Source organism: Pristiophorus japonicus, chromosome 23 (genome assembly GCF_044704955.1).
Source record: "Pristiophorus japonicus isolate sPriJap1 chromosome 23, sPriJap1.hap1, whole genome shotgun sequence".
In the NCBI taxonomy this organism is placed as follows: Eukaryota; Metazoa; Chordata; class Chondrichthyes; family Pristiophoridae; genus Pristiophorus; species Pristiophorus japonicus.
Window position 1 is genome coordinate 52,070,421 of NC_091999.1, and position 26,726 is coordinate 52,097,146.

Sequence of the window (26,726 nt, forward strand, 5' to 3'; positions counted from 1 at the left end):
TCATGGCTGATCTGGCCGTGGACTCAGCTCCACTTACCCGCCCGCTCCCCATAACCCTCAATTCCCTTATTGGTTAAAAGTCTATCTATCTGTGATTTGAATACATTCAATGAGCTAGCCTCAACTGCTTCCTTGGGCAGAGAATTCCACAGATTCACAACCCTCTGGGAGAAGAAATTCCTTCTCAACTCGGTTTTAAATTGGCTCCCCCGTATTTTGATGCTGTGCCCCCTAGTTCTCGTCTCCCCGACCAGTGGAAACAACCTCTCTGCCTCTAGCTTGTCTATCCCTTTCATTATTTTAAATGTTTCTATAAGATCACCCCTCATCCTTCTGAACTCCAACGAGTAAAGACCCAGTCTACTCAATCTATCATCATAAGGTAACCCTCCCATCTCCGGAATTAGCCGAGTGAATCGTCTCTGTACCCCCTCCAAAGCTAGTATATCCTTCCTTAAGTAAGGTGACCAAAACTGCATGCAGTACTCCAAGTGCGGCCTCACCAATACCCGATACAGTTGCAGAAGGACCTCCCTGCTTTTGTACTCCATCCCTCTCGCAATGAAGGCCAACATTCCATTCGCCTTCCTCTCGCACTTTCTTCGCTTGTCGCACTCTCTTTATTTTTATTTTTTTTTTAATTCGTAGCCAATCTTTCCAATTCTTTGTCAAATCACAAACGCCAGAGGTCACCTTGCACACATCAAGGATCACTCTGCTCCAATGCTCTTAGCCAAAAGGCCGAGAGCCACTGCACCGTTCCTCGAAGTACTGCAATACCAGGTTCGTGCCATGGAGGTGGATGGGTCAGGCCCCCCACAAACCTCCGTGGAGGTGGATGGGTCAATCCTTCCCACCCACCTCCTATTTCCAAAAAGCATAGGAGAACCACCTTCCTGATCCAGGGAGAACCACTTTGGGGTCATGGTTACTCTCCTGTCAGGTCAGTTACGCATGATCTTAGCCAAAAGGCGAAAGGGGTAGCAGCTGCTCAATCACCGGATGAGCTGGTCACTCCCCCAACACAAGATATCGCACATATTTATACACACAAGTAAACAGGCTCCGTGTATTAAGTGTAATGAAATTAATGTCATGTTAGTTGCAGGAATAAGTCACATTGTTACAAAGTCTCACAGGATCTCAGGTTAGTTGATTAAGTTAAAAACAATAAATTCTTTACATATCGCAAGGCCATAGGTTTTAGATCTGCGCTTATCTCTGTCAGCCATAGTTGTCTGATTGCAGTTTCCCTTATTTTAGGTCATCCTGAGTCTGCCTTACAAACTGTCGTCCTTTATCTTCCCCTTTCTGACCTTTGTGCAACTATGTCACAGGATAACGATAAAACAGCATGTGGTTTCAACTGCTGATGCCTTGATTTAATTCTAGTTGCTGACAAAAGTTTTAGGTTTTTTTAAATTCTAAGTTGGCCAAGTCATATCCCAATCGAACCTTGTAACTATATTTTCACAAGGTGTAACTTTCCTGTTTTCCTCTTATATCCTCACTCATTTCCTCTCATTAAATTTTATACAGTGTTCACCATTTCATTCATGAGCCCGGAGGAACTTTACTGTCTAATACAATATTATCATTAAAGCAGGAATGGGGTACTGAAGTTGCATGTTCAGCCATGAACTAATTGAATGGCGGTGCAGGCTAGAAGGGCCGAATGGCCTACTCCTGCACCTATTTTCGAAGTTTATGTTTCTATGTATCATACTGTCTTTAAAACATCGATCAAACATTCCCACCAAGTTTTGACCCAGTTTCTTTGTTTAATTTTATTTAACCGAACCTCTTCTTGGACCTTTTATTCTCCAAAATATGCCAGAGAGCAATTCAGTCTACAAGAGGAAGGATGTTAGTTACCTTTAGCATAACAGTCACCCCCAAAATCTTATTTCTGAATACATCGTTTGGACAGAACCACAGAGACGGGACTTTTTCAAAAATAAAACTTAATTATCACAATTTTCAGCTAAATTTTCCTTCCCATGTGTTTGACCAGCGACGCTTAGCAATATATATATATATATATATTTAGAAAATGTTTTAATTTCACAAACTAATTATGCCCAGACTTTGTCATTTTACAAAGAAGACAAAAGTAACAATTGTGTTTGGATGCAAGTCATTTATCTTCCCCTTCGAGCAGTGTGACTTGGACAATAGGATTACATCGGATGTAGGACACAGAAACAGGCCATTCGGCCCAACCAGTCCATGCCGGCGTTTATGCTCCACTCGAGCCTCCTCCCTTCTTTCCTCATCTAACTATATCCATATAACCCTCGATTCCCTTCTCCCTCATATACTTGTCTAGCCTCCTCTTAAATGCATCGATACTATTCGCTTCAACCACTTCCTGTGGCAGTGAGTTCCACATTCTCACCACTCTCTGGGTAGAGGTTTCTTCTGAATTCCCTATTTGATTTCTTGGTGACTATCTTATGTTGATGACCTCGAATTATGCTGATCCCCACAAGTGGAAACACTGTATCTACTCTATCAAAACCTTTCATCATTTTAAAGACATAAGCTCACCCCTCAGCCTTCTTTTTTCAAGAGGAGAGAAACCCGGCCTGTCCATCCTTTCCCGATAGGTATACGCTCGCCTTTCTGGTATCATCCTTGTAAATCTTCTCTGCATCCTCTCCAGTGCCTCCATATCCTTTTTATAATATGGTGACCAGAATTGCACACACAAAGTCTTACCAAGGTTTGATACAAGTTTAGCCTAACTTCACCACTTTTCCATTCTATAACAATTCAATTCAATAACAATCAATCCCAATAATTTAACTCAATACTTTAAATACTTAAGTCCAACTTTGTCAGCATGCTGCGACATTCGATGTTTGCAGATAACTGGAGATAATTTTGTTTTAACTGCTGGATCTTTTGCTATGCCATCAACCTCTTATCCAACTGGAACTGGCATTGCCTGATATGGTCGTCTTTGGCTACGGTATAGTCCAGAGACACAAGTCTGCATTTTCTTCAACATACATCAACAATGTTAGAAGCACGTAAAATACTGGTCTTCCTGTGGCAAGCACAAACCACTAGTCTCTGAACTTTTCTTATTCTAACACAATATTTCTAATCTAAACATTCTATGATGAAAATATCCACGGCCAGTTGGTTGGAAACACCAACTGTTGCTCAGTGAAATTTCTCTCCAATGATAACAACCACATTTTCCCCGATATGGAATGAACTAAACATGAACACCTTTCAGAAGCTGAATTAACCGAGTTCCCGATGCCAACACCCCTCACATCTTCCATTCACTTCAACTGAAAGGAAAACTAGATTGCATCAGTTGGGATTTGAAAGATATTTACAACAGATGCTAGATATTTTTAGAGTTAGCATTGTTCTCTATTCTGTCTACTCGAGGAGTTTGATAACAGACTTTCTCCTGTGAATGTAGAGCTGGAATATTGGGCCGGGATGCATTTACTTGTTCATCTTGTTGACTCGAAAACATTGCCAATTATTTGATGTGATCTGTATTTTCTTAAATACATTTCCTGAGTGGATTCAAATTTAAATTGAACCCAGGTTTGCAGGCGTGATGCTCCATTCACACATCGAAGGTGAGAGAGATGCTGTGGGGCACACGCTAAGTCCAGTATCTGAAAGTGATTCACAGACTGGGTTTTGTGTTCAGGGCTCCCAGGCATGTTATCGACACCTTCCCACAATACCAAGGCTCGGAGAGGCACTCTGGAAGGTATGGGGAACTGGCACTTTTCCACGAGAGTAACCAAAGATATGAGAACTGAAATAATCCAGAGTTAGAAAGGAGGAAAGGCCCCAAAATGGTGCACACAATAACAGGACATCAATTAGTATCCTCTTATCTTGGAACATTAACTATCGACACACTCTTTTATTGAAACATCAAAATATTATATTCCAGCCCAGTTATAGGGGTTATTATCATCAGAAACAAACTTCAACTGTCGGAATGGACACGATTCAGTCGGGATGTGATTAACAGCAGCAATGATAGCAGAATCCAACCCCTGCAGTCACTTGTGAACTCGCTGGTGTTTCAGCAGGTTTGATGACCGAGCGAATCCCTTCCCACACTCAGAGCAGGTGAACGGCCTCTCCCCAGTGTGAACTCGCTGGTGACTCAGCAGGCTGGATGACACAGTGAATCCCTTCCCACACTCAGAACAGGTGAACGGCCTCTCCCCAGTGTGAACTCGCTGGTGTGCCAGCAGGTCGGATGACTGAGTGAATCCTTTCCCACAATCAGAGCAGGGGAACGGCCTCTCCCCAGTGTGAACTCGCTGGTGTTTCACCAGGCTGGATGGCTGAGTGAATCGCTTCCCACACTCTGAGCAGGTGAATGGCCTCTCCCTCGTGTGAACTCGGTCGTGTTGCAGCAGGTGAGATGACTGAGTGAATCCCTTCCCACACTTTGAGCAGGTGAATGGCCTCTCCCCAGTGTGAACTCGCTGGTGTTTGAGCAGGTTGGATGACCCAGTGAATCGCTTCCCACACACGGGGCAGGTGAACGACCTCTCCCCGGTGTGAACTCGCTGGTGTTTCCGCAGGTCGGATGACTGAATGAATCGCTTCCCACACACGGGGCAGGTGAACGGCCTCTCCCCTGTGTGAACTCGCTGGTGTTTCACCAGGCTGGATGGCTGAGTAAATCGCTTCCCACACTCTGAGCAGGTAAATGGCCTCTCCCCGGTGTGAACAAGCTGGTGTTTCAGCAGTTCGGATGACTGAATGAATGGCTTCCCACACACGGGGCAGGTGAACGGCCTCTCCCCAGTGTGAATGTGTTGATGAATTTCCAGTGCAGACTGGAAGCTGAATACCTTCCCACAGTCCCCACATTTCCACGGTTTCTCCGTGGTACGGGTGTGCTTCCGTCTCTCCAGGTTGGATGATCAGTTGAAGCCTCCTCCACACACAACACGTTTACAGTTTCTCCCCGCTGTGAATGATGCGTTGCTTTTTCAGGCTGTGAAACTGGTTAAAGCTCTTTCCACAATCAATGCACTGATACACTCTCACTCGGGTGTGTGGGTCTCTGCTTTTTCAGTCACATTGATGTTTGTAATCTTTCCCCACAGACAGAATAAACAAACATTTCTCCTTCCACATTCAAAGGCCGATGATATTCAAGTCCTGATGAATCGAGTGACTATCAGATCTTGACGTGAGGTTTAGTTTGAGTTTCCCTTCTTCAAATCCTCCCCTTCTAACACCCTGCAAAAGGAGTTTACAAAAGTCGTCACTGTAAGTACAGGATCGAAATACAGAAAAGACAATTCTAGTTTCTATGGAACATTCTTTCCTTCTGCTGTGTGGTTTTAAGTATTGACTTAATAAAAATAATAAAGAGGGAGAAGATAGATTGAGAGTAAACTGACAAGAAATATAAATACAGTCACAGCTTCTACAGATATATAAAAAGGAAGAGATAGCTAAAATAAACATCGGTCCCTTAGAGGATGAGACAGGGAATTAATAATGGGAAACAGGGAAATGGCAGAGACTTTAAACAAATATTTTGTGTGGTCTTCACGGTGGAAGACACTAAATGCATCCCAATAATAATAGATAATCAAGGGGTCACAGGGAGTGAGGAACTTAAAACAATCACTATCACTGGAGAAAAAGTACTGGACAAACTATTGGGACTAAAGGTGGACGTCCCCTGGACCTGATGGCCTGCATCCTGGGGTCTTAAAAGAAGTGGCTGCAGAGAAAGTGGATGGATTGGTTGTAATCTACTAAAATTCCCTGGATTATGGCAAGGTCCCAGTGGATTGGAAAACCTCAAATGTAACACCCCTATTCAACAAGGGAGGGAGGGAAAGAGAAAGCAGGAAACTATAGAGCAGTTAGCCGAACATTTATCATTTGGAAAATGCTGGAGTCCATTATTAAGGAAATAGCAGGACATTTAGAAAATCATAATCGTCAAGCAGAGACGGCATGGTTTTATGAAAAGGAAATCACGTTTGACAAATTTTCTCGAATTCTTTGAGGATGTAACGAGCAGGGTGGATGAAGAGGAACCAGTAGCAATTGTGTATTTACATTTCCAGAAGGTATTCGATAAGGTGCCAGATAAAAGGTTACTGCACAATATAAGAGCTCACAGGGTTGGGGGTAATATATTAGCATCGATGTAGGATTGGCTAACTAACAGAAAACAGAGAGTCAGGATAAATGGGTCATTTTCAGGTTGGCAAACTGTAACTAGTGGGGTGCCACAGGGATCAGTGCTGGGGCCTCAACTATTTACAATCTATATTAATGACTTGGATGAAGGGACGGAGTGCACTGCAGCCAAATATGCTGCTGATACAAAGATAGGTGGGAAAGCAAGTTGTGAGGAGGACACAAAGAATCAGCAAAGGGTTATGGACAGGCTCAGTGAGTGGGCCAAAATTTGGCAGATGGAGTATAATGTGGGAAAATGTGAGGTTATGCACTTTGGTAGGAAGAATAAAAAAGCAAACTATTATTAAATGGCGACTACAAAATGCTGCGGTACAGAGGGATCTGGGGGTCCTTGTGCATGAAACACAAAAAGTTAGCATGCAGGAACAGCAAGTAATCAGGAAGGCAAATGGAATGTTGGCCTTTATTGAAGGGGAATGGAGTATAAAAGTAGAGAAGTCCTGCTACAACTGTACAGGGTGTTTCTGAGACCACACCTGGAGTACTGCGTACAGTTTTGGTCTCCTTATTTAAGGAGGGATATACTTGCATTGGAAGCAGTTCAGAGAAGGCTCACGAGGTTGATTCCTGAGATGAAGGGGTTGTCTTGTGAAGTAAGCTTGAGCAGGTTGGGCCTGTACTCATTGGAGTTTCGAAGAAAGAGAGGTGATCTTATTGAAACGTGTAAGATTCTGAGGGGGCTTGACAGGGTAGAAGCAGAGAGGATGTTTCCCCTCGTGGGGGAATCTAGAACTAGGGTGCATAGTTTCAGAATAAGGGGTCGCCCATTTAAAATGGAGATGCGGAGGAATTTCTTCTCTGAGGGTGGTGAATCTTTGGAATTCTCTACCCCAGAGAGCTGTGGAGACTGAGTCAGTCAATATATTTAAAGGGGAGATAGACAGATTTTTGAAATATAGGGGAGTCAAGAGTTATGGGGAGCAGGCAGGAAAGTGGAGTTGAGGTCAAGATCAGATCAGCCATGATTTTATTGAATGTCAGAGCAGGCTCGAGGGATCCAATGGCCTACTCCTGCTCCTATTTCTTATTGTTAATCTGTGAACCTTGACCTGAACGTTCCAAAATGTTACTGATTTTGAGGAATAGACAAAATATCTAAGCATTGATTTGTAATGCATCATCTAACATCTCCAACTGAGCTAACCTGCTCTAACTATGTCAGTATTTGTGTCAGCTGTGACTCAGTGGGTAACACACTTGCCTCTGGATCACAAGGTTGTGGGTTGATGTCACACTCCAGAGACATGAACACAAAAATCTCGGCTGATGCTCCAGTGCAGTGCTGAGGGACTGCTGTACTGTCGGAGGTGCTGTCTTTTGGATAAGATGTTAAACCGAGGCCCCGTCTGCTCTCTCAGGTGGACGTAAAAGATCCCATTGCACTATTTCAAGCAGAACAGGGGAGTTATCCCCGATGTCCTGGCCAATATTTTCCCTTAACATCAGTAAAGCAGATTGTCTGGTCATTATAACATTGTAAATTGGTTGCTGCGTTTCCTACATTACGATAGTGACTACACTTCAAAAAGAACTTAATTGGCTGTAAAGGGCTTTGGGGCATCTGGTGGTGGTGAAAGGTGCGAAATAAATGCAAGTCTTTTTATTTTGTATATGTCTTTTATTACTCTCCCTTCTCCCATTGTGCCTCCTTTTGTCTGCTGTCAATTCCCCACCTCCTCTTCCCCACCCAACTTTACAGTTCATTTCTTGTGTACATGGTCTCTCTCTCTCTCTCCTTTCCCTCACTCTATCGCTCCCTATAAGCTGTCCATCTGCCACATCTCCCAGTTCTGATCAAATGCTCTCCCTGACCCATCACCATTTCTCCTTCCTTTCTAGACAACAACAACTTTCATTTATATAGCACCTTTAAGAACATAAGAGTTATGAGCAGGAGTAGGCCATACGGCCCCTCGAGCCTGCTCCACCATTCAATAACATCATGACTGATCATCAACCTCAACTCCACTTTCCCGCCCGATCTCCATATCCCTCGATTCCCCAAACACCAAAAATGTATCTATCTCAGCCTTGAAATAACTCTGTAAAATGGCCCCTGGTGCTTCACAGGAGCATTATCAGATAGAATTTGGCACCGATTGTCAAAGAGGCACATTTCAAAGAGTGTTAAAAAGGAAAAGAGTGGCTCAAGTAAATGTTGGTCCCCTGGAGGATGAGACTGGGGAATTAATAATGGAGCACAGGGAAATGGCAGAGACGTTGAACAAATATTTTGTAATGGTCTTCACGGTAGAAGACACTAAAAACATCCCAATAGTGGATAACCAAGGGGCTATAGGTAGGGAGGAACTTAATACAACCACTATCAGTAATGAAGTGGTATGAGGTAAAATAATGGGACTAAAGGCGGACAAGTCCCCTGGACCTGATGCCTTACATGCCAGGGTCTGAAGAGAAATGGCTGCAGAGATAGTTGAAGCATTGGTTGTAATCTACCAAAATTCCCTGGATTCTGGGGCGGTCCCAGCAGATTTGAAAACCACAAATGTAACGCCCCTATTTAAAAAAGGAGGCAGACCAAAAGCAGGAAACTATAGACCAGTTACCCTAACATCTGTCGTTGGGAAAATGTTGGAGTCCATTATTAAGGAAGCAGTAATGGGACATTTGGAAAATCATGATTCAATCAAGCAGAGTCAGCATGGTTTTATGAAAGGGAAATCAGGTTTGACAAATTTGCTGGAGTTCTTTGAGGATGTAATGAGCAGGATGGATGAGGGGGAACCAGTGGATGTGGTGTAATTGGATTTCCAGAAGGCATTCGATAAGGTGCCACATAAGAGGTTACTGCACAAGACAAAAGCTCACTGGGTTGGGGGTAATATATTAGCATGGATAGAGGATTGGCTAACTAACAGAAAACACAGAGTCAGGGTAAATGGGTCATTTTCCAGTTGACAAACAGTGATTAGTGGAGTGCCGCAGGGATCGGTGCTGGGTCCTCAACTATTTACAATCCATATTAATGACTTGGATGAAGGGACAGAGTGTAATGTAGCCAAGTTTGCTGATGATACAAAGATGGGTGGGAAAGCAAATTGTGAGGAGGACACAAAAAATTTGCAAAGGCTCAGTGAGTGGGCAAAAATTTGGCAGATGGAGTATAATGTGGGAAACTGTGAGGTTATCCACTTTTGGCTGAAATAATAGAAAAGCAAATTATAATTTAAATGAAGAAAAATTGCAAAGTGCTGCAGTACAGAGAGACCTGGGGGTCCTTGTGCATGGAACACAAAAAGTTAGTATGTTGGTACAGCAAGTAATCAGGAAGGCAAATGGAATGTTGGCCTTTATTGCAAGGGGGATAGAGTATAAAAGCAGAGAAGTCCTGCTACAACTGTACAGGGTATTGGTGAGGCCACACCTGGAGTATTGCGTACAGTTTTAGTCACCTTATTTAAGTAGGGATATACTTGCATTGGAGGCTGTCAGAGAAGGTTCGCTCGGTTGATTCCGGATATGAGGAGGTTGTCTTATGAAGATAGGTTGAATAGTTTGGGCCTATACTCATTGGAGTTCAGAAGAATGAGAGGTGATTTTATTGAAACATACAAGATAGTGAGGGGGCTCGATAAGGTGGATTCAGAGAGGATATTTGCACTCATAGGGGAAACTAAAAGTAAATGACATAGTCTTAGAATAAGGGGCCTTCCATTTAGCACTGAGATGAGGAGAAATTTCTTCTTTCAGAGGGTTGTAAATCTGTGAAATTCTCTGCCCCAGAGAGCTGTGGAGGCTGGGTCATTGAATATATTTAAGGTGGAGATAGACAGATTTTTGAACGATAAGGGAGTAAAGGGTTATGGGGAGCGGGCAGGGAAGTGGAGCTGAGTCCATGATCAGATCAGCCATAATCTTATGGAATGGCGGAGCAGGCTCGAGGGGCCAAATGGCCTACTCCCGCTCCTATTTCTTACGTTCTTAGGGTGTTAAAGGAGGAGGGAGGGAATTTTGGAGCTTAGGGCCTAGGCAGCTGAAGGCATGGCCAGCAATGGTGGTGTGATTAAAAGCAGGAATGTGCAGGAGGCCAGAGATCCTGGAGGGTTGTAGGGCTGGAGGAGGTTACAGAGATAGGGAGGGGCGAGGCCACAGAGGGATTTGAAAACAAGGATGAGAATTTTAAAATTGAAGCTTCGTGCCCAGTCACCATTTCTCCTTCCTTTACAGACGCTCCCTGACCACTCTCCATTTCTCCTTCCTTTACAGACGCTCCCTGACCAATCTCCATTTCTCCTTCCTTTACAGACGCTCCCTGAACACTCTCCATTTCTCCTTCCTTTACAGACGCTCCCTGACCACTCTCCATTTCTCCTTCCTTTACAGACGCTCCCTGACCACTCTCCATTTCTCCTTCCTTTACAGACGCACCCTGACCACTCTCCATTTCTGCTACATTTTTTGAAATATTGAAAGATTTTAAGAAATCTTTGAAGGTCACAGGACAGGTTAACAAAGCTGTTAATAAAACGTAAAGGATCCTGGCTTTATAAATCGAGGCACAGAGTAATAAAGTCGGGAAGTTATGCTAAAGCTATATAAAACACTCGCTCGAGCCCAGCTGGAGGATTGGGTCCAATTCTGCGCACACTTCAGGAAGGACACAAAGGCTTTGGAGAGGGGACAGAAGACATTTACTGGAATGGTGCCAGGGATGAGGAACTTCATTTATGTGGAGACTGGAGAAGCTGGGATTGTTCTCCTTGGGGCAGAGAAGGTTAAGACGAGAATTGATAGAGGTGTTAAAAATCATGAAGATGAGATAGAATAAATAGAGAAACTGTTTCTAACACTGATAACCAGAGGGCACAGATTTGAGGCGACTGGCAAAAACAGAGGTCACATGAGGAAAACCATTTTCCCACAAGGAGTGGTTAGGGTTTGGAATGCACTGCCTGACGGAGCGGTGGAGACAGAGTCAATAGTAGCCTTCAAAAGTGAATTGGACAAAGACTTGAAGCAGAATGATATTGCAGGGATTTAGGGAAAGAGCGGGGGAAGTGGGATAACCGGATTGCTCCCCGAAAGTATCGGCACAGACTCGATGGGCCGAATGGCCCCCTTCTGTGCTGCAATATTCTGTGATTCTAGAATTCTTTACAGACGCTCCCTGCTGAGTCACCATTGCTCCTTCATTTACAGACGCTCCCTGGTCCATTACTATTTCTCGTTGATTTACAGACGCTCCGAGAGTTTGAGGCAGACACAGCGCATGCACTGACCGCTCCTTCGGGCTGGAGCGGACCCAGGACCCGGCAGGCAGGGGGAGAATGTTCCCCGGTTTATATCACCCCTCCGGTGTGGGGAGAATGTTCCCCGGTTTATATCCCCCCCAGGTGTGGGGAGAATGTTCCCCGGTTTATATCCCCCCCCGGTGTGGGGAGAATGTTCCCCAGTTGAAATCCTCCCTCCCCCGCCCCCGCCGGTGTGGGAAGAATGTTCCCCGGTTTATATCCCCCCCCCCCCGGTGTGGGGAGAATGTTCCCCGGTTTATATCCCCCCTCCCGGTGTGGGGAGAATGTTCCCCGGTTTATATCACCACCTCCCCCCGGTGTGGGGAGAATGTTCCCCGGTTTATATCTTCCCCTCCGGTGTGGGGAGAATGTTCCCCGGTTTATATCTTCCCCTCCGGTGTGGGGAGAATGTTCCCCGGTTTATATCCCCCCCCTCCCCCCGGTGTGGGGAGAATGTTCCCCGGTTTATATCCCCCCCCGGTGTGGGGAGAATGTTCCCCGGTTTATATCCCCCCCCCGGTGTGGGGAGAATGTTCCCCGGTTTATATCACCCCCCGGTGTGGGGAGAATGTTCCCCGGTTTATATCCCCCCCCGGTGTGGGGAGAATGTTCCCCGGTTTATATCCCCACCCGGTGTGGGGAGAATGTTCCCCGGTTTATATCCCCCCCCCTCGGTGTGGGGAGAATGTTCCCCGGTTTATATCACCACCTCCCCCCGGTGTGGGGAGAATGTTCCCCGGTTTATATCTTCCCCTCCGGTGTGGGGAGAATGTTGCCCGGTTTATATCCCCCCCCCCGGTGTGGGGAGAATGTTCCCCGGTTTATATCCCCCCCCCCCGGTGTGGGGAGAATGTTCCCCGGTTTGTATCCCCCCCCTCCCCCCGGTGTGGGAAGAATGTTCCCCGGTTTGTATCCCGCCCCCCCCCGGTGTGGGGGGAATGTTCCCCGGTTTAAATCCCCCCCCCGGTGTGGGGAGAATGTTCCCCGGTTTATATCCCCCCCCCCGGTGTGGGGAGAATGTTCCCCGGTTTATATCCCCCCCCCGGTGTGGGGAGAATGTTCCCCGGTTTATATCCCCCCCCCCGGTGTGGGGAGAATGTTCCCCGGTTTATATCCCCCCCCCCGGTGTGGGGAGAATGTTCCCCGGTTTATATCCCCCCCCGGTGTGGGGAGAATGTTCCCCGGTTTATATCCCCCCCGGTGTGGGGAGAATGTTCCCCGGTTTATATCCGCCCCCCCCGGTGTGGGGAGAATGTTCCCCGGTTTATATCCCCCCCCCCGGTGTGGGGAGAATGTTCCCCGGTTTATATCCCCCCCCCATTGTGTGGGGAGAATGTTCCCCGGTTTATATCCCCCCCCCCGGTGTGGGGAGAATGTTCCCCGGTTGATATCCACTCCCCTCCCCCCGGTGTGGGGGAATGTTCCCCGGTTTAAATCCCCCCCCCGGTGTGGGGAGAATGTTCCCCGGTTTATATCCCCCCCCCATTGTGTGGGGAGAATGTTCCCCGGTTTATATCCCCCCCCCCGGTGTGGGGAGAATGTTCCCCGGTTTATATCCCCCCCCGGTGTGGGGAGAATGTTCCCCGGTTTATATCCCCCCCCGGTGTGGGGAGAATGTTCCCCGGTTTATATCCCCCCCCCCCGGTGTGGGGAGAATGTTCCCCGGTTTATATCCCCCCCCGGTGTGGGGAGAATGTTCCCCGGTTTATATCCCCCCCCCCCGGTGTGGGGAGAATGTTCCCCGGTTTATATCCCCCCCGGTGTGAGGAGAATGTTCCCCGGTTTATATCCCCCCCCCCCGGTGTGGGGAGAATGTTCCCCGGTTTATATCCCCCCCCGGTGTGGGGAGAATGTTCCCCGGTTTATATCCCCCCCCCGGTGTGGGGAGAATGTTCCCCGGTTTATATCTGGGCCCGGGGGCTGCACTCGGTGTTGTTGTCCCCAGTGTTTCTTTAACCCGCTCCCTGGATCTCGCTCACCTCCTGTGTCAGCGTCTGCCACCGCCGCCTGCACATGCTCAGCTCACACTGCCCGGGTGATTGACGGCAGCTCCCCACCAATAGGAAGAGTGGGGCGGGGCTGGAGGACCGAATGGGCGGTTGGTCCTCCAACCAATTGGAGTGTGTGAGGGGCGGGGCTTCCCGCAGGCTGTAACACGTGGGGTGCAGCAAGGATCAGTGCTGGGGCCTCAGCTATTTACAATCTATATTAATGACCTAGATAAAGGGACCCAGTGTAATATTTGCTGACGATACAAAGCTCGGTGAGACAGTAAGCTGTGAGCAGAACACAAGAGTGCAAAGATATATAGACAGACGATGTGAATGGGCAGTAAGGTGGCAGATTGAGTACAATGTCGGGAAATGTGAGGTTATTCACTTTGGTCGGAAGAATAGAAAAACAGAATATCTTTTAAATGGTGAGAAACTTTAAATGTTGGTGTCGAGAGAGATTTGGGTGTCCTTGTGCAAGAAACACAGAAAGCGAGCATGCAGGTACAGCAAGCAGTAAGGGGGTGGAGTATAAGAGTAAGGATCTATTGCTACAATTGTACAGGGCCTTGGTGAGACCACACCTGGAGTACTGGGCAGTTTCAGTCTCCTTATCGAAGGAAAGATATACTTGCCTTGGAGATGGTGCAACAGAGGTTCACAAGATTGATTCCTGGGATGAGAGAGCTGTCTTCTGATGAGAGTTTGTGTAGAAGGGCCTATACTCTCTGGAGTTTAGACGAATGAGAGGTGATCTCATTGAAACACACTGGCACTGACATTTAGCGCTGCCAAACTCCCTTATTGTCTATGTTCTAGCCTTTGTTTCCTCTGCCTTCCAAACACTAGCAAAACCCCAGTGAGGATATTGTCCGGTCCTGTTGAGGTGCAACCTGTCCGGCTTGTACTGGTCCCACCTCCCCCAGAAATACTCCCAATGCCTCAGGAATCTAAAGTCCTCCCTCCTGCACCAAACTCCAGCCATGCATTCATCTGCTCTATCCTCTTATTTCTGTACTCACCAGCACGTGGCACCGGGAGTATTCCGGACATTACTACCTTTGAGGTCCTGTTTTTTAATCTCTTTCCTAGCTCCCTAAAATCTGCCTGCAGGATCTCATCCCTCTTTCTACCGATGTCATTGGTCCCGATGTGGACCACAACCTCTGGATGTTCATCCTCCCCCCTCAACAATGTCCTGCAGCCGCTCAGTGACATCCTTGACCCTGGCACCAGGGAGGCAACATACCATCCTGGAATCATGTCTGTGCCTGCAGAAGCGCTTGTTTGTTCCCCTATCAAATCCACCACCACTATTGCTCTTCCACTCTTCTTCCTCCCCGCCCTGTGCAGCTGAGCCACCCACGGTGTCGTGGACATGGCTCTGGCTGTACTCCCCAGAGAAACCATCGCCCTCATCAGTATCCAGAACTGAAAACCGGTTAGCGAGCGAAATGCACTCAGGGGACTCCTGTCCTACTCTTGCCCCATAACGCTGAAAGTTTTTTAAACTCATGTTTATCTCTTTCGAAAGTTACAAGTGAATCTGCTTCCACCACCCTAACAGGCAGTGCGTTCCAGGCCAGAACATCTCACTGCTTCATTAGTCCCTCATGTAGCATCTGGTTCATTTACCAATCACATTCAATCTGTGCCTCTGGTCACTGAACTTTCTGACACTGAAAATTGTTTCTCCTTATTAAGAGGATTGGCGGGCTGGAGGAGGTTACAGAGATAGGGAGGGGCGAGGCCTTGGAGGGATTTGAACAAGAGGATGAGAATTTTAAAGCCTGAAGCCACCAGCCCTCTCCCCCAGTGCAGAATGTGACTCACTGCTAACAGAAAGGATTTTTGTTTACTTACAAAAGATGCATAATGAAGGGAAATCAATCTCTGTATCTTTAACTAACAGCGACATGAGGGAAATGAATGACCTTTAAACACCTGGTCCACTTGGCACTGAAGTGTCTGAAACTCATAATAGGAACTCCAGGGAAACAAAATACTGACAAGTATTAAACTGTTTTGCTGACAAAAGAAATCTCGATTTAACTTTAAAACATGAATAGTTGAACAGGGGTTCACACAGACTCACCTGACAGGCCAACTCAGGATCCACCCCTCAAGCACCGCGATTGGTTGCAGAACACGCTGCTCCCTGGGCCCTCCGGCCTCTGACCTCTCTTCCTGTTGGTTCCCAGGACAATCAATCACCACTCGCCAACATTACGCTGCCAGATTAAGTTGAGAGGCTCAGAGGAAGAAATAAAATGGGGCCGTGAATCTGAGTTAAGAATTAAAATTAGAGAAGCATGATTCAATTTATAAACAAAACTATTTAAAGTCAAATCAAATGAATTGTTGCATTTAATACATCCTTCTGGGACAAGTGGGAAACAAGTGATGTGTGGGCTGTGCAGAGTGTCTGTGCCCGGTTACACAGCGTATCCCTGGCTCCCCGCTCCAAGTGCACATGTTTCAGCTCACATCCAACTGACTGGATAAACCTCGTCCGTCTAAACCCCATCACACAAATAGCAGCATTTGATGTTTAGTTCTGCTCAACCTTTATAAACACTGGGCACCACACTTTCAGAATGGTATCTACACCTTAGAGAGGGACAGAAGAGATTTACTAGAATGGTACGAAGGAGGAGGGACTTCAGTTATGTGGAGATACTGGAGAAGCTGCGGTAATTCTCCTTGGAATAGAAAAGGTTAAGAGGAGGTTTTATAGAGTGTTCAAAATCATGAACGGTTTTAATAGAATAAATAAGGAGAAACACTTTCCAGTGGCAGAAGGGTCGGTAACCAGAGGACACAGAGTTCAGGTGATTGGCAAAAGAAGCAGAGGCGACATGAGGAACCATTGTATAAGCAGCGAGTTGTTGCAATCTGGAATGCACTGCCTGATCGGGCGGTGGAAGCAGATTCAATAGTGGCTTTCAAAAGTGAATTGGATAATTACTAAAGGGACAATATTTGCAGAGCTATGGGGAAAGAGCAGGGGAGTGGAACTAACTGGATAGCTCTACCATAGAGCCAGCACAGGCAAGATGGGCCGAATGGCCTCCTGCCCTTTCATTCTATGAAAATGGCGGATGATCTTATCCAGAATGTTGTGACCACATATCCCCAGAAAACCAAGACCGCCTATTTCCACCTGTGTAATATCGACCGTCTCCATCCCTGCCTCAGCTCACCCTCTGCTGAAACCCTCGTCCATTCCTCGGTTACCTCTAGACTTGACTATTCCAACACACTCCTTGCTGGCTTCCTACATTCTACCCCACGTAATCTTCACCTCATCTAAAGCTCGGCTTCCCGTGTCCTAACTCGCACCAAGTCTCGTTCACCCATCACCCGCTGTGCTCGCTGACCGACACTGGCTCACGGTTAAGCAACGCTTCGATTTCAAAATTCTCATCCTTGTTTACAAATCCCTTCTTGGCCTCGCCCTTCTCTATCTCTGTAATCTCCTCCAGCCCCACAACCACCAGAGATGTCTGTGCTCCTCTCATTCTGCCCTCCTGAGCATCCCTGATTATAATCGCTCAACCATTGGTGGCCTTGTCTTCTGTTGCCGAGACCCCAAGCTCTGGAACTCCCTCCCTGAACCTCTGTGCCTCATCCCTGAAGGTGCTGACTCTGGCTGGGTTCAGTTCTACACTCCCTGGTTCCCCTCCCCTGAAGGTACTGACTCTGGCTGGGTTCAGTTGTACACTCGCTGGTTCCCCTCCCCTGAAGGTACTGACTCTGGCTGGGTTCAGTTCTACACTCACTGGTTCCCCTCCCCTGAAGGTACTGACTCTGGCTGGGTTCAGTTCGACACTCACTGGTTCCCCTGCCCTGAAGGTACTGACTCTGGCTGGGTTCAGTTCTACACTCACTGGTTCCCCTCCCCGGAAGGTACTGACTCTGGGTGTCTGTGCTCCCGTCACCTCTTTATACACTCTGACCCTCCCTATATATCTGTAATATCTCCCTGTTTTGGTGATGGGCTCTCCCTGACCACTCACTCCCTGACTCTCTCCATTTCAGGGAATCATACGGCACAGAATGAGGCCATTCGGCCCATCGAGCCTGTCCGACTCACTGAAAGATCCACTCCCTGCACCTGCCCCAAAATATCAGAAAATGTTCCCTTTGAACATTGCTGGTTTTGAAAGTTATTATTGATGTCCCAGAATTGAGGCCAACCCTCAATATCTGAGCGTAACTAGTGAGAGATAAAGGTTGACCAGAACTTGCTTGTTGTACTCTATACTGCTATTAATGCTGGAACAGATTGATCAGCGGACCCTGCCCCTCACAGCTTTGTGTTCACCTGAAAATTGCACCATTTCCTTTAGAATGTCTCCCATTTTTCCTCCTTCCCAAATCCCAGCTGGCGGCCGGTGACCCCGCTGACCCCGGGCCTGTCACCGCGGGTCAAGCCCGGGGTCAGCCTCTGGGCTGTGATTGGCCCTGGGCCCTACACCACGTGTTTATGACGCTAACCAGCCCCACGCGCGGCTCCAATTCCTGCCCCGCGCCAACAACCGACATCATCCGGGCTCCACCAACTGTCGCCGGCGCCGCCCGCACATGCTCAGTGCAGGAGATCCGGGCTCAGCCCCGCCTCTCGCACACTCCGATTGGTTGGAGGACCCGCCTCCCACTCGGTCCTTCGGCCCCGCCCCCGCTCTTCCTATTGGCCCGAAGCCGCCGTCAATCACCCGGGCAGTGTGAGCTGAGCATGCGCGGTGGGGCGGCTGTGTCTGAGGCAGCGGCTGAGATGGGCGGAGGGAGGGAGCGGGTTAATAAACCCCGGGGGACCGCGGGCTTCACACACACCGAGTGTGGGCCCAGGCCCCGCCCGCCCGCCCGAGACACAACACTCCGCATTATCCGCTTCACACACACCCGCTGTGGGTCTCAGGCCCCGAACAACAACCTGCGGCTCCGGCCTTTCCCCGAGCGGGGCCCCCGGGGAGGTGGGCTCTGGGCCCGTGCGGGGCCCCCGGGGAGGTGGGCTCGGGGCCCCCGGGGAGGTGGGCTCGGGGCCCCCGGGGAGGTGGGCTCGGTGTCCCCGGGGAGGTGGGCTCGGGGCCCCCGGGGAGGTGGGCTCGGGGCCCCCGGGGAGGTGGGCTCGGGGCCCCCGGGGAGGTGGGCTCGGTGTCCCCGGGGAGGTGGGCTCTGGGCTCGGTGTCCCCGGGGAGGTGGGCTCTGGGCTCGGTGTCCCCGGGGAGGTGGGCTCTGGGCTCGGTGTCCCCGGGGAGGTGGGCTCGGTGTCCCCGGGGAGGTGGGCTCTGGGCTCGGTGTCCCCGGGGAGGTGGGCTCGGTGCCCCCGGGGAGGTGGGCTCTGGGCCCCCGGGGAGGTGGGCTCTGGGCTCGGTGTCCCCGGGGAGGTGGGCTCGGTGTCCCCGGGGAGGTGGGCTCGGTGTCCCCGGGGAGGTGGGCTCGGGGCCCCCGGGGAGGTGGGCTCTGGGCTCGGTGTCCCCGGGGAGGTGGGCTCGGGGCCCCCGGGGAGGTGGGCTCTGGGCTCGGTGTCCCCGGGGAGGTGGGCTCGGTGTCCCCGGGGAGGTGGGCTCGGGGCCCCCGGGGAGGTGGGCTCGGGGCCCCCGGGGAGGTGGGCTCGGTGTCCCCGGGGAGGTGGGCTCGGGGCCCCCGGGGAGGTGGGCTCGGGGCCCCCGGGGAGGTGGGCTCGGGGCCCCCGGGGAGGTGGGCTCTGGGCTCGGTGTCCCCGGGGAGGTGGGCTCGGGGCTCGGTGTCCCCGGGGAGGTGGGCTCGGGGCTCGGTGTCGCCGGGGAGGTGGGCTCGGGGTCCCCGGGGAGGTGGGCTCTGGGCTCGGTGTCCCCGGGGAGGTGGGCTCGGGGCCCCCGGGGAGGTGGGCTCGGGGCACGGTGTCCCCGGGGAGGTGGGCTCGGGGCCCCCGGGGAAGTGGGCTCGTGGCCCCCGGGGAGGTGGGCTCTGGGCCCCCGGGGAGGTGGGCTCGGGGCTCGGTGTCCCCGGGGAGGTGGGCTCTGGGCCCTGGGCCCGTGCGGGGCCCCCGGGGTGGTGGGCTCTGGGCCCGTGCGGGGCCCCCGGGGAGGTGGGCTCTGGGCCCTGGGCCCCCGGGGAGGTGGGCTCTGGGCCCCCGGGGAGGTGGGCTCTGGGCTCGGTGTCCCCGGGGAGGTGGGCTCGGGGCCCCCGGGGAGGTGGGCTCGGGGCTCGGTGTCCCCGGGGAGGTGGGCTCGGGGCCCCCGGGGAGGTGGGCTCGGGGCTCGGTGTCCCCGGGGAGGTGGGCTCTGGGCCCTGGGCCCGTGCGGGGCCCCCGGGGTGGTGGGCTCTGGGTCCGTGCGGGGCCCCCGGGGAGGTGGGCTCTGGGCCCTGGGCCCCCGGGGAGGTGGGCTCTGGGCCCTCTGCCCGTGCGGGGCCCCCGGGGAGGTGGGCTCTGGGCCCGTGCGGGGCCCCCGGGGAGGTGGGCTCTGGGCCCGTGCGGGGCCCCCGGGGAGGTGGGCTCTGGGCCCGTGCGGGGCCCCCAGGGAGGTGGGTTCTGGGCTCTGGGCCCGTGCGGGGCTGTAATTTCCTCGACCCCGAGTTGGACTCAGACAATTAAGAACATAAGAATTAGGAACAGGAGTAGGCCATCGAGCCCCTCGAGCCTGCTCCGCCATTCAATAAGATCATGGCTGATCTGGCCGTGGACTCAGCTCCACTTACCCGCCCGCTCCCCGTAACCCTTAATTCCCTTATTGGTTAAAAATCTATCTATCTGTGATTTGAATACATTCAATGAGCTAGCCTCAACTGCTTCCTTGGGCAGAGAATTCCACAGATTCACAACCCTCTGGGAGAAGAAATTCCTTCTCAACTCGGTTTTAAATTGGCTTCCCCGTATTTTGAGACTGTGCCCCCTAGTTGTAGTCTCCCCCATCAATGCCTCTAGCTTGTCTATCCATTTCATTATTTTAAATGTTTCTATAAGATCACCCCTCATCCTCTGAACTCCAACGAGTAAAGACCCAGTCTACTCAATCTATCATAAGGTAACCCCCTCGTCTCCGGAATCAGCCTAGTGAATCGTCTCTGTACCCCCTCCAAAGCTAGTATATCCTTCCTTAAGTAAGGTGACCAAAACTGCACGCAGTACTCCAGATGCGGCCTCACCAATACCCTGTACAGTTGCAGAAGGACCTCCCTGCTTTTGTACTCCATCCCTCTCGCAATGAAGGCCAACATTCCATTCGCCTTCCTCTCGCACTTTCTTCGCTTGTCGCACTCTCTTTATTATATATTTTTTTTAATTCGTAGCCAATCTTTCCAATTCTTTGTCAAATCACAAACGCCAGAGGTCACCTTGCACACATCAAGGATCACTCTGCTCCAATGCTCTTAGCCAAAAGGCCGAGAGCCACTGCACCGTTCCTGGAAGTACTGCAATACCAGGTTCGTGCCATGGAGGTGGATGGGTCAGGCCCCCCACACACCTCCGTGAAGGTGGATGGGTCAATCCATCCCACCCACCTCCTATTTCCAAAAAGCATAGGAGAACCACCTTCCTGATCCAGGGAGAACCACTTTGGGGTCATGGTTACTCTCCTGTCAGGTCAGTTACGCATGATCTTAGCCAAAAGGCGAAAGGGGTAGCAGCTGCTCAATCACCGGATGAGCTGGTCACTCCCCCAACACAAGATATCGCACATATTTATACACACAAGTAAACAGGCTCCGTGTATTAAGTGTAATGAAATTAATGTCATCAGTTAGTTGCAGGAATAAGTCACATTGTTACAAAGTCTCACAGGATCTCAGGTTAGTTGATTAAGTTAAAAACAATAAATTCTTTACACATCGCAAGGCCATAGGTTTTAGATCTGCGCTTATCTCTGTCAGCCTTAGTTGTCTGATTGCAGTTTCCCTTATTTTAGGTCATCCTGAGTCTGCCTTACAAACTGTCGTCCTTTATCTTCCCCTTTCTGACCTTTGTGTAACTATGTCACAGGATAACGATAAAACAGCATGTGGTTTCAACTGCTGATGCCTTGATTTAATTCTCGTTGCTGACAAAAGTTTTAGGTTTTTTTAAATTCTAAGTTGGCCAAGTCATATCCCAATCGAACCTTGTAACTATATTTTCACAAGGTGTAACTTTCCTGTTTTCCTCTTATATCCTCACTCATTTCCTCTCATTAAATTTTATACAGTGTTCACCATTTCATTCATGAGCCCAGAGGAACTTTACTGTCTAATACAATATTATCATTAAAGCAGGAATGGGGTAATGAAGTTGCATGTTCAGCCATGAACTAACTGAATGGCGGTGCAGGCTAGAAGGGCCGAATGGCCTACTCCTGCACCTATTTTCGATGTTTATGTTTCTATGTATCATACTGTCTTTAAAACATCGATCAAACATTCCCACCAAGTTTTGACCCAGTTTCTTTGTTTAATTTTATTTAACCGAACCTCTTCTTGGACCTTTTATTCTCCAAAATATGCCAGAGAGCAATTCAGTCTACAAGAGGAATGATGTTAGTTACCTTTAGCACAACAGTCACCCCCAAAATATTATTTCTGAATACATCGTTTGGACAGAACCACAGAGACGGGACTTTTTCAAAAATAAAACTTAATTATCACAATTTTCAGCTAAATTTTCCTTCCCATGTGTTTGACCAGCGACGCTTAGCAATATATATATATATATATATATATATTTATTTAGAAAATGTTTTAATTTCACAAACTAATTATGCCCAGACTTTGTCATTTTACAAAGAAGACAAAAGTAACAATTGCGTTTGGATGCAAGTCATTTATCTTCCCCTTCGAGCAGTGTGACTTGGACAATAGGATTACATTGGATATACGACACAGAAACAGGCCATTCGGCCCAACCAGTCCATGCCGGCGTTTATGCTCCACTCGAGCCTCCTCCCTTCTTTCCTCATCTAACTATATCCATATAACCCTCGATTCCCTTCTCCCTCATATACTTGTCTCGCCTCCCCTTAAATGCATCGATACTATTCGCTTCAACCACTCCCTGTGGCAGCGAGTTGCACATTCTCACCACTCTCTGGGTAGAGGTTTCTTCTGAATTCCCTATTTGATTTCTTGGTGACTATCTTATGTTGATGACCTCTAATTATGCTGGTCCCCACAAGTGGAAACACTGTGTCTACTCAATCAAAACCCTTCATCATTTTAAAGACATAAGCTCACCCCTCAGCCTTCTTTTTTCAAGAGGAGAGAAACCCGGCCTGTCCATCCTTTCCCAGATGGTATCCGCTCGCCTTTCTGGTATCATCCTTGTAAATCTTCTCTGCACCCTCTCCAGTGCCTCTATATCCTTTTTATAATATGGTGACCAGAATTGCACACACAACGTCTTACCAAGGTTCGATACAAGTTTAGCATAACTTCACTACTTTTCCATTCTATAACAATTCAATTCTATAACAATGGATCCCAATAATTTAACTCAATACTTTAAATTCTTAAGTCCAACTTTGTCAGCATGCTGCGACATTCGATGTTTGCAGATAACTGGAGATAATTTTGTTTTAACTGCTGAATCTTTTGCTATGCCATCAACCTCTGATCCAACTGGAACTGGCATTGCCTGATATGGTCGTCTTTGGCTACGGCATAGTCCAGAGACACAAGTCTGCATTTTCTTCTAACATTGTTGATGTATGTTGAAGCACGTAAAATACTGGTCTTTCTGTGGCAAGCACAAATCACTTGTGTCTGAACTTTTCTTATTCTAACACAATATTTCTAATCTAAACATTCTATGATGAAAATATCCACGGCCAGTTGGTTGCAAACACCAACTGTTGCTCAGTGAAATCTTTCTCTAATGATAACAACCACATTTTCCCCGATATGGAATGTACTAAACATGAACACCTTTCAGAAGCTGAATTAACCGAGTTCCCGATGCCAACACCCCTCACATCTTCCATTCACTTCAACTGAAAGGAAAACCAGATTGCATCAGTTGGGATTTGAAAGATATTTACAACAGATGATAGATATTCTTAGAGTTAGCATTGTTCTCAATTCTGTCTACTCGAGGAGTTTGATAACAGACTTTCTCCTGTGAAGGCAGAGCTGGAATATTGGGCCGGGATGTATTTACTTGTTCATCTTGTTGACTTGAAAACGTTGCCAATTATTTCATGTGATCTGTATTTTCTTAAATACATTTTCTGAGTGGATTCAAATTTAAATTGAACCCAGGTTTGCAGGCGTGATGCTCCATTCACACATCGAAGGTGAGAGAGATGCTGTGGGACACACGCTAAGTCCAGTATCTGAAAGTGATTTACAGACTGGGTTTTGTGTTCAGTGATCCAAGGCATCTTATCGACACGTTCCCTCAATACCAAGTCTCGGAGACGCACTCTGGAAGGTATGGGGAACTGGCACTTTTCCACGAGAGTAACCAAAGGTATGAGAACTGAAATAATCCAGAGTTAGAAAGGAGGAAAGGCCCCAAAATGGTGCACTCAATAACAGGACATCAATTAGTCTCCTCTTATCTTGGAACATTAACTATCGACACACTCTGTTATTGAAACATCAAAATATTATATTCCAGCCCAGTTATAGGGGTTATTATCATCAGAAACAAACTTCAACTGTCGGAATGGACACGATTCAGTCGGGATGTGATTAACAGCAGCAATGATAGCAGAATCCAACCCCTGCAGTCACTTGTGAACTCGCTGGTGTTTCAGCAGGTTTGATGACCGAGCGAATCCCTTCCCACACTCAGAGCAAGTGAACGGCCTCTCCCCAGTGTGAACTCGCTGGTGACTCAGCAGACTGGATGACACAGTGAATCCCTTCCCGCACTCAGAACAGGTGAACGGCCTCTCCCCAGTGTGAACTCGCTGGTGTGCCAGCAGGTCGGATGACTGAGTGAATCCTTTCCCACATTCAGAACAGGTGAACGGCCTCTCCCCAGTGTGAACTCGCTGGTGTTTCACCAGGCTGGATGGCTGAGTGAATCGCTTCCCACACTCTGAGCAGGTGAATGGCCTCTCCCTCGTGTGAACTCGGTCGTGTTGCAGCAGGTGAGATGACTGAGTGAATCCCTTCCCACACTTTGAGCAGGTGAATGGCCTCTCCCCGGTGTGAACTCGCTGGTGTTTGAGCAGGTTGGATGACCCAGTGAATTGCTTCCCACACACGGGGCAGGTGAACGACCTTTCCCCGGTGTGAACTCGCTGGTGTTTCAGCAGTTCGGATGAATGAATGAATCGCTTCCCACACACGGGGCAGGTGAACGGCCTCTCCCCTGTGTGAACTCGCTGGTGTTTCACCAGGCTGGATGGCTGAGTAAATCGCTTCCCACACTCTGAGCAGGTAAATGGCCTCTCCCCAGTGTGAACAAGCTGGTGTTTCAGCAGTTCGGATGAATGAATGAATGGCTTCCCACACACGGAGCAGGTGAACGGCATCTCCCCGGTGTGAATGTGTTGATGAATTTCCAGTGCAGACGGGCAGCTGAATTCCTTCCCACAGTCCCCACATTTCCGCGGTTTCTCCGTGGTGCGGGTGTGCTTCCGTCTCCAGGTTGGATGATCAGTTGAAGCCTCCTCCACACACAACACGTTTACAGTTTCTCCCCGCTGTGAATGGTGCGATGGTTTTTCAGGCTGTGTAACGGGTTAAAGCTCTTTCCACAATCAGTGCACTGAAACACTCTCACTCGGGTGTGTGTGTCTCAGTGCTTTTTCAGTCACACTGATGTTTGTAATCTTTCCCCACAGACAGAATAAACAAACATTTCTCCTTCCACATTCAAAGGCCGATGATATTCAAGTCCTGATGAATCGAGTGACTCTATCAGATCTTGACGTGAGGTTTAGTTTGAGTTTCCCTCCTTCAAATCCTCCCCTTCTCACACCCTGCAAAAGGACTTTACAAAAGTCATCACTGTAAGTACAGGATCGAAATTCAGAAAAGACAATTCTAGTTTCTATGGAACATTCTTTCCTTCTGCTGTGTGATTTTAAGTATTGACTTAATAAAAATAATAAAGAGGGAGAAGATAGATTGAGAGTAAACTGATAAGAAATATAAATACAGTCACAGCTTCTACAGATATATAAAAAGGAAGAGATAGCTAAAATAAACATCGGTCCCTTAGAGGATGAGACGGGGAATTAATAATGGGAAACAGGGAAATGGCAGAGACTTTAAACAAATATTTTGTGTGGTCTTCACGGTGGAAGACACTAAAAACATCCCAATAATAATAGATAATCAAGGAGTCACAGGGAGCGAGGAACTTAAAACAATCACTATCACGAGAGAAAAAGTACTAGACAAACTATTGGGACTAAAGGTGGACGTCCCCTGGACCTGATGGCCTGCATCCTGGGGTCTTAAAAGAAGTGGCTGCAGAGAAAGTGGATGGATTGGTTGTAATCTACCAAAATTCCCTGGATTCTGGCAAGGTCCCAGTGGATTGGAAAACCTCAAATGTAACACCCCTATTCAACAAGGGAGGGAGGGAGAGAGAAAGCAGGAAACTATAGAGCAGTTAGCCTAACATCTATCATTGGGAAAATGCTGGAGTCCATTATTAAGGAAATAGTAGCAGGACATTTAGAAAATCATAATAGTCAAGCAGAGACGGCATGGTTTTATGAAAGGGAAATCAGGTTTGACAAATTTGCTCGAATTCTTTGAGGATGTAACGAGCAGGGTGGATGAAAAGGAACCAGTAGCAGTTGTGTATTTGCATTTCCAGAAGGTATTCGATAAGGTGCCAGATAAAAGGTTACTGCACAATATAAGAGCTCACAGGGTTGGGGGTAATATATTAGCATAGATGTAGGATTGGCGAACTAACAGAAAACACAGATAAATGGGTCATTTTCAGGTTGGCAAACTGTAACTAGTGGGGTGCCACAGGGATCAGTGCTGGGGCCTCAACTATTTACAATCTATCTTAATGACTTGGATGAAGGGACGGAGTGCACTGCGGCCAAATACGCTGCTGATACAAAGATAGGTGGGAAAGCAAGTTGTGAGGAGGACACAAAGAATCTGCAAAGGGTTATAGACAGGCTCAGTGAGTGGGCAAAAATTTGGCAGATGGAGTATGATGTGGGAAAATGTGAGGTTATGCACTTTGGTAGGAAGAATAATAAAGCAAAATATTATTTAAATGGAGACTACAAAATGCTGCGGTACAGAGGGATCTGGGGGTCCTTGTGCATGAAACACAAAAAGTTAGCATGCAGGTACAGCAAGTAATCAGGAA

The 26,726-nt window shown here is 48.5% G+C and overlaps 1 protein-coding gene and 1 long non-coding RNA gene across 3 annotated transcripts in view; both read right to left on the minus strand.

Annotated features, from left to right (window-relative positions):
* Positions 1 to 3,693: 3,693 nt before the first annotated feature.
* Positions 3,694 to 24,995, minus strand: LOC139235541 (zinc finger protein 271-like). The gene is made up of 2 exons (XM_070866601.1): positions 24,172 to 24,995; positions 3,694 to 4,925 (listed from the first exon to the last, which is right to left on the minus strand). The coding sequence occupies exons 1-2, from the start codon at positions 24,910 to 24,912 to the stop codon at positions 4,047 to 4,049; spliced, it is 1,620 nt and encodes a 539-aa protein (XP_070722702.1). The 5' UTR covers positions 24,913 to 24,995; the 3' UTR covers positions 3,694 to 4,046.
* Positions 24,996 to 25,051: 56 nt separating this feature from the next.
* LOC139235663 (uncharacterized) overlaps positions 25,052 to 26,726 on the minus strand; it is a 43,170-nt gene continuing 41,495 nt past the window's right edge. For both annotated transcript variants that reach the window (XR_011588492.1, XR_011588493.1), the window contains one exon: positions 25,052 to 25,373. This is a non-coding gene — a long non-coding RNA (uncharacterized lncRNA). The remainder of the gene's footprint in view (positions 25,374 to 26,726) is intronic.

Bases quoted from the DNA above. Each gene is read 5' to 3' on its own strand.
- LOC139235541 (XM_070866601.1), bottom strand. From the start codon at position 24,912: ATGCCGTTCACCTGCTCCGTGTGTGGGAAGCCATTCATTCATTCATCC. The intron at 4,926-24,171 runs GTTCACAAGTGA...GGCTTCAACTGA, and splicing joins ACCTGCTGAAACACCAGCGA to TCATCCAACCTGGAGAGACG.